Below are 14526 nucleotides of genomic sequence, written 5' to 3'. Positions count from 1 at the left end.
AAAACTATGAAGGATTTCAAGGGGGCATGGGATAAACACTGTGGATCCATAAAGGCTAGAGGATGGGAATGAAGAGAAGAGCCATGGGGTGGATTCTGGAGTGTAGGCTAGTACCTGGTGATTACTACCCTTACTCAATAAGCCTTCGCACGGTTAATGCAACTTCAACATTGCTCTCTGCTTAAACAGCAAGGGGAAATGTGGAAAAGAGTATTTGCATTCAGATAACCACCAACAAGGACTGATATATCTGAAAAATGTTTTGTCTCCTCACTTTACCTCTTTGGCCATCCTTTCTTCTGCTTGACCTTTTGCTTTCCTTATTGCTTTTTTTCATATTTCTCAGTTTTGACAATTTTGTCCCAGTTCCCCATTAGCAATGGTTACATGGAATAGACTTAGTTTTTGGGTACTTGCCAGGTTCTTATGGCCTGGATTGGCCACTGTTGGAAACAGGATGCTGGGCTTGATGGACCCTTGGTCTGACCCAGTATGGCATTTTCTTATGTTCTTATGTTCTTAGAAAGATACTCAATTTGTTTCATGGTTCCCAAGAAGGAGGGCACCTTTCGGCCCTTTCTTCATCTGCAGAAGGTCAATGCAGCGCTGTGGTTGCTGCGCTTTCAGATGGAGATGTTGTGGATAGTGATAGCAGCGGCTCGCAAAGGAGAGTTTCTTGCCTCACTAGATTTAATGGAGGCTTACCTCACATTCCCATACGCTCAGACCATCAAAGATTACTGCACTTCACAGTGCTAACAGAGCATTTTCAGTTTTGAGGGCTTCCCTTCAGGTTAGCGACAGTGCTGTGGTCTTTCACAAAAGTGATGATTTGGTGGTGGCAGCCCTCAGAAGGGAAAGGATCCTGGTGCAGCCATACATGGATGACTGGCTCATCCAAGCAAAGTCAGAGTTGGAGTATCGTAATTTGATTCAACGCATCATGGAGCTGTTGAGGTCTCTGGGACAAAGATCCACCTGGAGCCATCCCAGTTGTTGGAGTATCTGGGAGCGCATTTTGATACCTGCTTAGTCATGGTCTTTCTTTCTTTTTTTTTTATTTATAATTTTAAACAGAAAATAAATGACATGAATAACCAAAAAGGTTACAACCGGGACTAAAACAAAGTCAACATATCAACAAGAGAATTATGACAATAGATATAGAAAGTGAGGAATTGTCATTGAGGTAGAAGAAATGAGATAGCATCACATTACAATTTTCTTAAATTGTCCAAACTTAACTTTTCTTCTCACTTTCCATAATTTGTAGACTCCTCTTCTCCTGGAAGTTGCCAGTCAGGACATCCCAGCGCTTCAGTATACCGACTACAAAGCACATTATTATACATCCTGTTCTGAAGCTCATAAAAAAGGTCTCAACACCATAACCCGAAACCAGAAACTGGGACAATAAACAACTGACCTCTTACTCAATAAACCAGCAAAATTGTAACCTTGATGACAGGTGTCTGAGTTTTTTATTGCTCCCCACCCACCCCCACCCTATTTCCCCTTGCAAGTCTGAACAACTATTCTTTATTGGTAGGCACGTTGTACCCCTATCTAGGTTGGCATCTACATAAAGTAATCATACTCATGGACCTGATGTACTATGTGTCTCTCCCTTCCATGATATCCAACATTGCCATCTTAATTCACATTTGGCGAGCTGTTTCCGCCTAATAGTGGTGAGTTTATTCAAATAGTGAACTCTTTTCAAACGTTTTTCCACTCTACCCAGGGTGGGAATCTGTACCATTTTCCAACAGCACGCTAATTCCATTCGTGCCGCTAATAGAACCTGGTATAAAAAATAATCCTCATTACTATGAAGTGGATCCCTGGGAGCTTGAAGCAGAAAAACCACCGGGTCTTTAATTACGGTACTGCCCATTATACCTGAGACCCATTGTGTAACAGTATCCCAATATTTACTCACTATTGGGCACGACCACCATATATGCAAAAACGTACCAAGCTCCTCACAGCCCCGCCAGCACTTTTCCGATACTTGGGGGTAAAAACGGTGTAACTTCGAGGGCGTGAGATACCATCGGTACAGCATTTTGTACCCATGTTCCACTATGGAAGAAGCAATTGAGCACTTATTGGTAGCCGTAAAAATGCATGCCCACTGCGGTATCTGTGAGGGCATACCCCAAGTCTTTTTCCCAGTTTTGAATATGGGCTGGCCGTGTACTTAATTCTCAGTTTAAAAATATATATATCCGGGAAATCACCTTTGTAAGAGTGCCCGCCATATCACAGAACCCCTCAAACAGAGTTTTACCTTTTCGAAGATCTGCGATCTTCACCTTTTGAGAGATATAGTGATGTAATTGACAATAAAAGAAATATGTAGGAGTGGGCAAGTCGTATTTCACCTGCAACTCCGGAAAAGTCCACAGCCGTCCCTGATTCCAAACATGTTCTAAGCGTGTACACCCCTGCTTCTCCCATCTCTTAGCCGCCACACACTCCATTCCCGGAGGAAACCCTGGATTTCCAAATATAGGAGTCCTCATATAAACCTCCCTGTTACCCGTCAGGATAGATTTCCAGGTATCCCAGATTTGTAATGTATGTTTTATGGTCGGAGGACAGATATCTGGCAAATTCCTATGCTGTTTCGGTAACCAGGCAAGTTTATCTAAACGGTATCCCGACACAAGGTCTGCTTCCAGCTGGACCCATCTTTTATCTGAATTCTGGCGATGCCAATCCAGCAGCGGCCGCAGTTGTGAAGCCACATAGTACCACTGAAGACACGGCACTCCCAAACCTCCTCTACTCTTAGGGAGAAACAACACCCTTCTACTCACTCTCGGAGGTCTCCTTTTCCAAATGAACTGAAATAACTTTTTTTGCCAACCTTTAATCACCCCTGGAGGAACAGCTATAGGGAGAGTCTGGAACAGATATCCCAATCTAGGCAGGATGTTCATTTTGACCGTGGCTACTCTACCAAGCCAAGACAAATTCCCCTTTTCCCAATTTTGCAGGTCTGCCAAGATTTTCTCCCATATACCTACATAGTTATGCTGATACAGTTTATCATATTCTGGGCCAATACGTACACCTAAATATTTCAAGGTAGAGTGAACTAGTTTAAATTTAAGGGAGTGTTGTTTGTTCAGGCGTCAGAAATGATCATCCGTAAGTGTTACATTTAATAGCTCTGATTTATCAACATTTAACTTGTAGCCGGATACGGCCCTGAATTTTTGAAATTCCTGAACCAAAGGTGATAATGAACTATCAGGATGAGTTACTGTGAATAAAACATCGTCCGCAAACATAGAGAGCTTGTACTCCTGAGTACCCACTTTCATACCTTGGATCTCGGGCAGGGATCTTATTTTGGCTGCTAGTGGTTCCAAATATAGCGCAAACAACAAAGGGGATAAAGGGCAGCCCTGCCTGGTACCCCGTGCAATCTCGAAGGGTTTAGCATAGCCTCCATTAACCTTAATACATGCACTAGGTTGATGATAAAGTTTACGAATCCAAGCCGTGAACTGCCCTCCCAGGCCAACCTTATTTAACACCGCAAATAAGTAGTCCCAATGCACAAGGTCGAAGGCCTTTTCTGCATCGACTGTCAGTAGCACTAAGGGAGTCGCTGTTACCCGTGCCTGCCAGATTAAATTCCCTACTCTTCTAACGTTATCCGCTGCTAATCTACCCGGTATGAACCCTGTTTGATCTGGGTGTATCAGATAAGTGGCTACTGAACTCAAACGATTTGCTAGAATTTTTGCCAATAGTTTTAAATCTAAATTGATCAGGGATATGGGTCTATAGGATCCACACATCGTCGCATCCCACCCGGGTTTGGCTAAGATAGTGATGCCCGCCCTATTAGCTGCCGTGGTGAATTGACCCTCTCCCAGTAAATAGTTAAAAGCTGCTTGTAAGGGGTATGCTATCTGCGAACTAAATTTCTTATAGAAACCTGCGGAGAATCCATCGATTCCCGGGGATTTACCCATTTTCAAGTCTTTCAGGGCCGCCTGGACTTCTAGTAGGGATATCTCCTTGTTCAATCGGTCCTGTTGGAGGGTGTTAAGTTGGGGTAGGTGAATGTCCGCCAAGTAAGACTCTATCTCCCTATCAGAGATATCCTCTCTCCTGGAATACAGTTGTTGGTAAAATTGCGTAAATCTCTCCCTGATTCTTTCATTTTCTGTGAGCACCTCCCCTTGTGCCCCCTTGATCTTAATAATTTGATTTTGAGTTGCTCTAGCTTTCAATTTTCTAGCAAGGAGACGGCTCGCCTTATTGCCCCCTTCAAAAAATTTCTGTTTTGCCTGGTCCAAATGAAAAATGGTTTCAGTATGAGACAGATCCTTCAGTTCCGCCCTCAAAGTTTCCAATTGTTGTCCTATACTTTTATCAGGACTCCTTTTATGTCTTATCTCCAGCCTGCCCAGCTGTTGTAATAATTCCACCCTTTTTTGATTACCTGCCTTACGCAGATAGGACGCCCGAGCTATCAGTTTCCCTCGTACCACAGCCTTTAAGCACTCCCACACCGTGGTAGGCGCCACATCTTCTGTAGTATTTTCCCGTAAATACAGGGCAATCTCCGACTCCAGATCCTTACAGAAAGCTGCATCATCTAATATACTTTCGTTTAGTTTCCAGAAGCGATCCCCCGAAGGTACCCCCATCCCCTTTACCTTCAACCATATGGCCGCATGGTCAGACCATGTGATAGGTTCAATTCCCGTATATTGCACAGAGTTGATTAATGCTTTATCTACGAGAATGTAATCAATGCGAGAATATGTTTGGTGTACCTTGGAGAAAAAGGTATAATCTCTCTCCCCTGGGTGAAACAATCGCCAGGCATCAATCAAATTCCATTGCCTCATTAATCGTTTAAAGCTCTTCCGATGTGTGCCCCCAACAGCCCCTTTATTATTACTAGAATCCAAGAATGGATATCGTGTGAGGTTAAAATCACCTCCAAGTATAAGGCAGCCCTCTGCCCACTGCTGCAGCACATCAGATATTTTATGTAGGAAAGGCCCCTGCCCCTGATTGGGTGCATAGATATTCATTAAAATGTAACAGGCTGCCCCCATTTTGAACTTAATTAATATATAGCGGCCTTCAGTGTCTCTAATAACTGACAGCACATCGATTACCACATCCTTGGCAAACAACACCGCCACTCCCCCATATTTATTATCCTTTGTGGCCGCCGCAAAGTATTGCGTAGGGTATTGTGGCGAAGCCATGAGCTTCTCATACCTTTTTTTTAAATGTGTTTCCTGACATAATAGTATATCAACATTTGTCCTACTCAGGTCTTGAAATAAATGTTTCCTCTTAAAGTAGGAGTTCAGCCCTTTTACATTCCAAGATAAAATATTTAGATCACTCATCATAGCTCAATATGTAGACTATGAAGCTGTCACCCCTTAAATTACCATTCTTTTTACAGATGAAATCCCAGTTCCCTGTGAAAGCATCAGGTTCCATATTACATCCAAATACATCTAGAACAGTACCATGCCACTTGCCCAGAATGCTCCCCGACTTGCAAGACCCCCCCTTCCCATCCCCCTCCCCCTTCTCCAGAAATCCATTGCTGGATGTGAGGACTAACGTCACCTCCCACAAGCGAGAGATCCACCCCCCCACCCTTTCAATTTGCTTTACAGCCACTAAACACAGTTACCCCATAGTAATAATACCTAGCAATAACGAAATCTTGCCAGGCTGCTTGACATTCCCTACAAGCTCTTTCAGCCTAAAGTCCAAAATCCAAGACCAGATTGCCTCTGCAAGCCGCTAGTAGCACCTCCTGTATAGCAGGATATAAGAACTCTCACAATATCCCGGTCAGTCCTGATTTGCAAGTTGTGCAGTAACTTCCTCTGTCTGTCTGCGAAGTCGCTTGCCACCAGACTGCACTCTTTGCCATCTTTGAGATCTATCAGTCATCTGCGGTTGGGACATCTGCTTAGCGCTGCCCTCTGACTGGGTTAATATCCCGGCTGCATGAAGTAAAGCTGTGGCTTCTTCCACTTTCTGGACTCTAGTATGCACACCCTGGATGGTGATCAGGAGGCCAAATGGAAACAGCCATCGATACCTGTAGTTGTTCTCACGTAATATCTGCAGCACTTCTCGGAATTCCCTTCTTCTACGAATAGTGATAGGGGATAAATCCTGAAAAATTTCAATTTTCTTTCCATGCCATTGAAAATCCACTGCACTCCTGGCCTGTCGCAGTACACTTTCTTTGATTTTGTAATTATGAAAACACACCACAACATCTCGAGGTACATTCCCTTTAGGTTTGGCAAGTGCTCTATGTGCTCTGTCTATTTTTATCTGTGGTAAAGGGTCATCTGGTGTTGATTGGGTTTCCCCAAGAAGGAGGCTGCAGATTTCTATTATTATCTTCTCACAATCCACATATGATTCTCCTTCAGGGATCCCCCTGAATCTGAGGTTTCCTCTTCGAGATCTATTCTCTAGATCTTCTAGCCACGCTTTTGTTAGCTCTTGTTGTGTCTCTGTGGTAGCCTGAGCCTGATCTCCCAGTTGTGTCTCCAAAATGTCCACCCTTGCTCCCAGAGCCGCGTGATCACGTCGCATGTCTGCCGCTAGTGTTTGTATCTCTGCATGGAGGGAACCCATCCCCTCTTTTAGTTCACGAAACCAATTCTGAAAATCTTCTTTAGAAATCGCCGTATCAATCACAGTACCTGGCGATTCTGATCTGATCAAGTCCCCTGTCGATTCCGGCCTCTGCTCTGCTGCTGTCTCGTGTTCCATGCGGCCTGCTCTAAATTCCTCCGGGGCTGCCGTGAACAAGAATTGTTTTAGATCTGCAATTTTTTTGCGCACAGACATGCCTGCTGATTCCCTGCGGCGAATCGCACCGTTTTGAGCTCGGATCGGGAGGTTTTTTAATATTGTTTGGGGCTATTTACACGCGGTGGGTAACGGAGCTCCGACCTCACGCTGCCATCAGCCCGGTGACGTCACTTCCTCCCAGTCATGGTCTTTCTAAGCTCGGAGAGGGTGATCAAGGATCAAGTTGCAGGCTCAAGTGCTTCGATTACTGCGGCTTTCGGTACCCAGAGTCTGGGATTATTTGCAGGTCTTGGGTTATATGGAGTTGGCCCCATGGGCATTTGCTCACATGTGGCCTCTCCAGAGTGCACTTTTATCCCATTGGAATCCGCTGTCAGAGAAGTTTCAGCTACCTTTACCACTTCAGGGGGAGTCCAGGTCCAGTCTCTTGTGGTGTCATGTCCCAATTTGGAGAGAGGGATGGAGTTGGAGGTCCCAGACTGGCTGGTAGTGTCTACAGATGCCAGTCTCAGAGGCTGGGGTGCAGTTTGTCAAGGACAGAGGGCCCAAGGTCAGTGGTCATCAAGGGAAGCATCCTGGTTGATCAACCAATTGGAAACAGGGGTGGGACGAAGAGTTGCCTAGTGGCTCAGGAGGCCCAGGAGTTGTTTTTTTGGGCAGAAAAACATCTAGCAGGGCTAGCAGCATCTCATGTGGCTGGAATGGACAATGTGCAAGCAGATTATCTCAGCAGGTAGCAGCTGAATTCGGGAGAATGAGAATTGTCAGCAGAGGCCTTTGCCCTCATTTCGGACAGGTGTGGCAAACCTCAGTTGGATCTCATGGCATCTCGAGGAAATGCCAAGGCGGACAGGCTTTTCAGTCACAGGAGGGAGTTCAGCTCCGAAGGGATCGACGCCCTGGTTCAACCTTGGCTGAAGAGACTTCTTCTGTACGTGTTTCCCCTTGGCCTCTTGCAGGTCAAGTGATATGTCGTATTGAGCAACATCCAGGAAGAGTGATTCTCGTGGTACCGGAGTGGCCGCACTGTCTGATTTTGCGGATTGGTTCCAGCTGGTAATAAATGGTCCCATCCGATTTGGTCACGTGCAGGGGTTGCTGCCTCAGGGGCCCATCTTTTCGGAGTGGGCGGATCGCTTTTGTCTAGCAGCTTGCTTTTGAGAGGCAGTGTTTTTGCTTAAAAGATATTCGGAGTCAGTGATTGCTACTTTGCTTCAGGCTAGGAAGCCATCCATTTCTCTGGCATATAGCCGAGTGAGAAGAGTGTTTGAGTCATGGTGTTTGGAGAACGATCTTGAGCCTTTGCAGGTGAACATTTGTCAGGTCTTGGCATTTTTGCAAGATGGCTTAGCAAAGGGATTGGCTTATAATTCACTCTGAGTAGCAGCCTTGGGCTTTTTTTGAGAGAAGCTTCAGGGGAGGCCATTGGCATTTTATAAGGACATCATGTGTTTCTTAATGGGGCAAAGCACTTACGCCTGCCAGTTTAGAGGATATATCCAGCATGGAACCTTAATCTGATTCGTCAGGCGCTCTGTGGATCTACCTTTATACCGCTTAGAAGAGTGTCTTTGAAAGATCTCACTGTGAAGACCATGTGATTTACTTGGATTTTAGTACAGCTTTTGATATGATCCCACATAGAAGACTCATCAACAAAATGAGAAGCTTGGGAGTGAGCTCCAAGGTGGTGGCGTGGATTACAAAATGGTTGATGGATAGTAGACAATGTGTAATGATAAATGGAACCTACTCTGAAGAATACCATTCTCTCTGAAGAGAGAATGGTATTAAGTGGAGTGCTACAGGGATCGGTGTTGGGACCAGTTCTGTTCAACATCTTTGTGAGCGACATTGCGGAAGGGATAGAAGGTAAAGTGTGTCTATTTGCAGATGATATTAAAATCTGCAACAGCGTGTTTAGGAGGAAGTTATTAGGGATGTGAATCGTGTCCTCGATCGTCTTAACGATCGATTTCGGCTGGGAGGGGGAGGGAATCGTATTGTTGCCGTTTGGGGGGGTAAAATATCGTGAAAAATCGTGAAAAATCGTTAAAAATCGAAAAAATCGAAAAATCGAAAAAACCGGCACATTAAAACCCCCTAAAACCCACCCCCGACCCTTTAAATTAAATCCCCCACCAAATAACTTAAATAACCTGCGGGTCCAGCGGCGGTCCGGAACGGCAGCGGTCCGGAACGGGCTCCTGCTCTGAATCTTGTCGTCTTCAGCCGGCGCCATTTTCCAAAATGGCGCCGAAAAATGGCGGCGGCCATAGACGAAAAAGATTGGACGGCAGGAGGTCCTTCCGGACCCCCGCTGGACTTTTGGCAAGTCTCGTGGGGGTCAGGAGGCCCCCCACAAGCTGGCCAAAAGTTCCTGGAGGTCCAGCGGGGGTCAGGGAGCGATTTCCCGCCGCGAATCGTTTTCCTACGGAAATGGCGCCGGCAGGAGATCGACTGCAGGAGGTCGTTCAGCGAGGCGCCGGAACCCTCGCTGAACGACCTCCTGCAGTCGATCTCCTGCCGGCGCCATTTTCCGTACGAAAACGATTCGCGGCGGGAAATCGCTCCCTGACCCCCGCTGGACCTCCAGGAACTTTTGGCCAGCTTGTGGGGGGCCTCCTGACCCCCACGAGACTTGCCAAAAGTCCAGCGGGGGTCCGGAAGGACCTCCTGCCGTCCAATCTTTTTCGTCTATGGCCGCCGCCATTTTCGGCGCCATTTGGAAAATGGCGCCGGCTGAAGACGACAAGATTCAGAGCAGGAGCCCGTTCCGGACCGCTGCCGTTCCGGACCGCCGCTGGACCCGCAGGTTATTTAAGTTATTTGGGGGGGGTTCGGGAGGGTGGGGGATTTAATTTAAAGGGTCGGGGGTGGGTTTTAGGGGGTTTTAGTGTGCCGGCTCACGATTCTAACGATTTATAACGATAAATCGTTAGAATCTGTATTGTATTGTGTTCCATAACGGTTTAAGACGATATTAAAATTATCGGACGATAATTTTAATCGTCCTAAAACGATTCACATCCCTAGAAGTTATGATCTACGGTATCAAAGGCGGCAGAAATATCGAGCATGGCAATGAGGTAGGAGTTGCCAGCGTCCATGCCTTTGATAAGGGTGTCTGTAAGTGAGAGGAGAAGGGTTTCCGTACTGAGGTGCTTACGGAATCCATATTGTGTTGGGGAGAGAATGTTGAATTGTTCAAGGTAGTCAGAAAGGCGGGAGTTTACTAGTTTCTCCATTACTTTGGAAAGGAATGGGAGATTGGAGATGGGACGGAGGTTGGATAGGTTGGAGGGTTCAAGAGAGGGTTTTTTAAGTATAGGTTTGACAACAGCTTGTTTAAGAGAGTTGGGGACAAGCTTGTTCAAGGGAGCAGTTTACAATTTTGGAGAGCGAAGAAGCTATAGTTTTAGGGATGGAGAGTAGGAGTTTGGTGGGAATAGTTTCAAAGGGATGGGAGGATGGTCTCATCTTTTTTAAGACATTCTCAATTTCCAGAGTTGATGAAGGTTCAAAAGATGAGAGGGGGGTAGGTGTGTGTAGATTGGGGAGGGTTATATTGTTAGAATTTGGGGGGAATTTAGCAGTGAGGTGACCATCCACATATGGTCACAATTCGCACCTGTTGCTTCTACAGAAATCGAACCCATCATCAAAAAAACCAACCCTGCATCCCACCCATTAGACCCCATCCCTGTCAAAACCCTAAAACTCATCAGAGAGATCATTGTCAAACCAATAACCTACATCATCAACTTATCCCTCGAACAAGGAATCTTCCCAGAAAAACTCAAAAATGCCATCATCAAACCAATCATCAAAAAACCTCAACTCGACAAATCAGACCCAGCAAACTACAGACCAGTCTCTAACCTCCCATTCCTAGCAAAAATCATAGAAAAAACAGTCAACAACCAACTTACAGACCACCTTGAAACCCATAATGTTCTTCAGCCAGCACAGCACGGTTTCAGAAAATTCCTCAGCACTGAAACCCTCCTCCTCTCCCTTACTGATACCATCCTCAGAGGCCGTGACAAAGGCAAATCGTTCCTCCTGATACTCCTTGACATATCAGCCGCCTTTGACACCATCAATCACAGAACACTCCTCGCCAGACTTAAAGAAATTGGTCTTCAAGACACCACAATCAAATGGTTCAAATCCTACCTCTCAAACAGATCCTACATCGTCAAGACAAACTCATCCGAATCCTCTCAAGTGCCCCTCACACATGGGGTCCCACAGGGTTCTTCCCTTTCCTCAACCCTCTTTAACATTTACCTCCTCCCACTATGCAAATACCTTTCAGATGCAAACCTCACCTACTTCGTCTATGCAGACGACATACAAATACTTCTCCCCATAAACAAGTCCATCCAACTCACCATGGAAAAATGGAACAACCTCAGCTCAAATCTGTCCCAATTACTATCCCAACTATCACTATGCCTCAACCAAGCCAAAACAGAAATCCTTCACATCCACGATGACCGTCCCTCTTATCCCCTCAAGTGCACCCCTTCCAACCACCCAGGAACCTCAATCAACACGGGAGTGCCACAGATCTCACAAATCTCACTCACTCCATCCACAAGAAACCTAGGAGTAACAATTGACAGCCAACTCAACTTTCAACGACACATCTCCAATACAATTAAGGATGGATTCTTCAAACTCCAAACCCTGAAAAAACTTAAACCCCTTCTCCAAGCACACGACTTCCGAACAGTCCTTCAATCAATTATCCTCTCAAAACTCGACTACTGCAACTCCCTTCTCATCGGCCTACCAGAAATCCACATCAGACCCCTCCAAGTTCTACAAAATGCCGCCGCCAGAATCATCACCAACAACAAAAAATCCTCCCACATCACACCTACCCTCAAAGAACTCCACTGGCTACCCATCACACAAAGAATCCATTACAAAACACTCACCCTCATGCACAAAAAAATACACAACAACAAAATGAACTGGCTAAACAACGCAATACATCCACACCCCACACAAAGAACCCTCAGATCCACCAACACTGGCCTCCTAGCCATCCCCAATCTCAAATCTGCACACCTCAACGCAACCCGCAAACGAGCCATAACAATAGCGGGACCCACCCTATGGAACACCCTCCCCACCTGTCTCAGAAATGAACCATCACTGCAAACCTTCAAAAAACACCTAAAAACATGGCTGTTTTTAAAAGCCTTCCCACCCGACCCTTAACCTGCCCGAACGCAACACACCTCATCCCATACTCAGTCTTCTCACCCCCCTGAATCCCTCACTCCACTACTTCCTCCCACCCCACCTTCCCCCCTCCCTTCCCTCATCCCCCCCACCTCTATTCCTAAATTACCTTACCAACAAGTCCCTAATCCTAAATTTATTTATCAACAACACATTCATGTACATATGTTATTTTCTATAACCTTTTGTTATATCCTATAACCTTTTGTTCCATGTACCACTGTTGTAATATGTTATAATTGTTTTTTTTTTTGGTTACCATGTTATAATGTAAAATAGGGCGGACTACGCCCTATTCTCTTGGTTATCTGGAAACCGATGTGATATCTCGATTGAATGTCGGTATATAAAAGAAATAAATAATAATAATAATAATAATGTTGGACACTTTGTTCTTGAAGAACAGGGCAATTTCGTTACATCGTGAGAGTGAGGGTGGTTCCGGAGGTGATGTAAGATGGGGTTTGGTAAGGTTAGAGATTAGGTTAAATAGAGCCTTAGGGTTAAATTGAAGGTGGTGAATTTTTTTGGAGTAGTATTCTTTTTTTGTTTTTTGGATGGCATTCCTGTATGCGTGCATAAGTTGGTAGTAAATGGTTTTAGTAGCGGGGGAGGGGTGTTTTCGCCATCGTCTTTCAGCTGCTCTAAGGTGTATTTTTTGGGTTTTGAGTTCATGGGTAAACCAGGGTTTTCTATTTGATTGGGTTGGTGTGACAGTTTTTTGGGTGACTGGACATAAGTTATTTGCAATATTAAGGGTTATCTCTGCCCAGGAGGAGACCGCACTGTCAGCTGATTTTAGGTCGAGACGATTGTGTGTAGATTGGGGAGGGTTATATTGTTAGAATTTGGGAGGAATTTAGCAGTGATGTTGGACACTTTGTTCTTGAAGAACAGGGCAATTTCGTTACATCGTGAGAGTGAGGGTGGTTCCGGAGGTGATGTAACATCTCATTCAACTCATCTTCTGCCTTATAAACAACAGTGTTCAATAGCTATAGTCATCAATTCCTCCTTACGGTCTGAAGTTGTGAACCCGCCTGACACTGCCAGTGTTTTGATGCTCTGCGTCTGGCTTCAGGGGCCGCTGTGCCTGGAGGCTCCGGCCACGCCCCCAGACCGTCCAGGACCGCCCACGCCCCGCCCATTTTGCATGCCCCGGGGCTTGCGTGCACCGCCAAGCCTATGCAAGATAGGCTCGGCGCGTGCAGGGGCAGGTTTTTGGGGTTGTGTGCTTATGTTACGCGCGTAGCCCTTTGAAAATCTGCCCCTTCATGTTTACAACCACCAGTTTTTTTCTGATGTCTTGTCCAGGTTGCCTCCTTATTCCGAGTATTGTAAAATTGTGGTGAGTGAATTTATTATTATGGCTGACAGCAGGATTGACTATAAGACTGCAAAGGCATCCAAAAGGGGTTGGGAGCAGATAGGAGTTAATTTTTTGTTATCCGAACTTCATCTGATGCACATTTATCATGTTCTGCACCCAGGGGAGAGAGATTTTACAGTCTACTCTGCCCTACATAAAGGGGCAGATTTTCAAAGGGGTACGCGCGTACCCCCTGAAAACCTGCCCCAACCTCCCCCTGCGTAAGTCCCGGGGCTTTGCTAGGGGGGTGTGTCGGGGGCGGCGCGACGTTTGGGGGCGTTCCGGGGGCGTGGCCGCGGCCTCTGGACCAGCCCCCGGACTGGAACATGGCACGCTGGCAGCTGGCCCGTTGCACGTAACTTTTCAAGCAAAGGTGGGGGGGGGGGGGGTTTAGGTAGGGCTTCGGGGGTGGGTAAGGGAGGGGAAGGTGCGGGGGGGGTGGAAGGAAAGTTCCCTCCGAGGCCGCTTTGATTTCGGAGCGGCCTCAGAGGAAACGGAGGCAGGCTGCACGGCTCGGCACGCACAGGCTGCCAATTTTGCGCAGCCTTGCGCACGCCGACCCCGGTTTTTAAAAGTTACACGCGGGTACGCGCGTATCTATTAAAATCCAGTGTACTTTTATTTGCGCCGGTCGCGCGAACGAAAGTACACGCGGGCGCAGTTTTTTAAAATCTACCCCAAAGTGTGCTCTTGCTTGGATTCTTTTCTCATTATTAATGCTCTTTTTGCCAATGTTTTCTCTAATAATTCTGCTATTGTGGAAGATTGCTGAAGGTGGGGCAGCAAGTCCTTGGAGAATGAATGCTCCTTTATTTTATGATGCTATCATTGACTTGGGCTAGATGCCATGACCTTTTGGGATACTAGTAAGGCAGTCTTTAGGGGGCTTATGTATGGCTAAGAGGAGGAAGGGGGAATGCTCGTATTCTGAAGTTGACTCAAGATCTTCCAAAACTTAAGCAGCAACTTTTCCATTCTATGCAGAACTGGTCAAGCAGAAATTGCAGGATGCGAGAAAACATACACACAGTTTATTTTCTACAAATTTAAGTAATAAA

At 46.0% G+C, this 14526-nt stretch overlaps 1 protein-coding gene across 4 annotated transcripts in view; it reads left to right on the top strand.

Annotated features, from left to right (window-relative positions):
- C8H20orf96 (chromosome 8 C20orf96 homolog) overlaps nucleotides 1-14526 on the top strand; it is a 204119-nt gene that overhangs the window by 129652 nt on the left and 59941 nt on the right. Inside the window, exon 9 of one of the 4 annotated variants that reach the window (XM_029613267.1) lies at nucleotides 1274-1462. The exons of the other annotated variants lie outside the window; for them this stretch is intronic. Within the exon in view, the coding sequence (XP_029469127.1) occupies nucleotides 1274-1417 (144 nt within the window). The 3' untranslated portion in view covers nucleotides 1418-1462. Of the gene's footprint in view, nucleotides 1-1273; nucleotides 1463-14526 lie in introns of those variants that run through there. 4 annotated transcript variants of the gene reach the window in all.

The sequence above is a fragment of the Rhinatrema bivittatum genome, chromosome 8 (genome assembly GCF_901001135.1).
Source record: "Rhinatrema bivittatum chromosome 8, aRhiBiv1.1, whole genome shotgun sequence".
Taxonomy (NCBI): Eukaryota; Metazoa; Chordata; class Amphibia; order Gymnophiona; family Rhinatrematidae; genus Rhinatrema; species Rhinatrema bivittatum.
The sequence above is the reverse complement of the archived record's forward strand: the minus strand, read 5'-3'. Positions and strand labels throughout refer to the sequence as shown.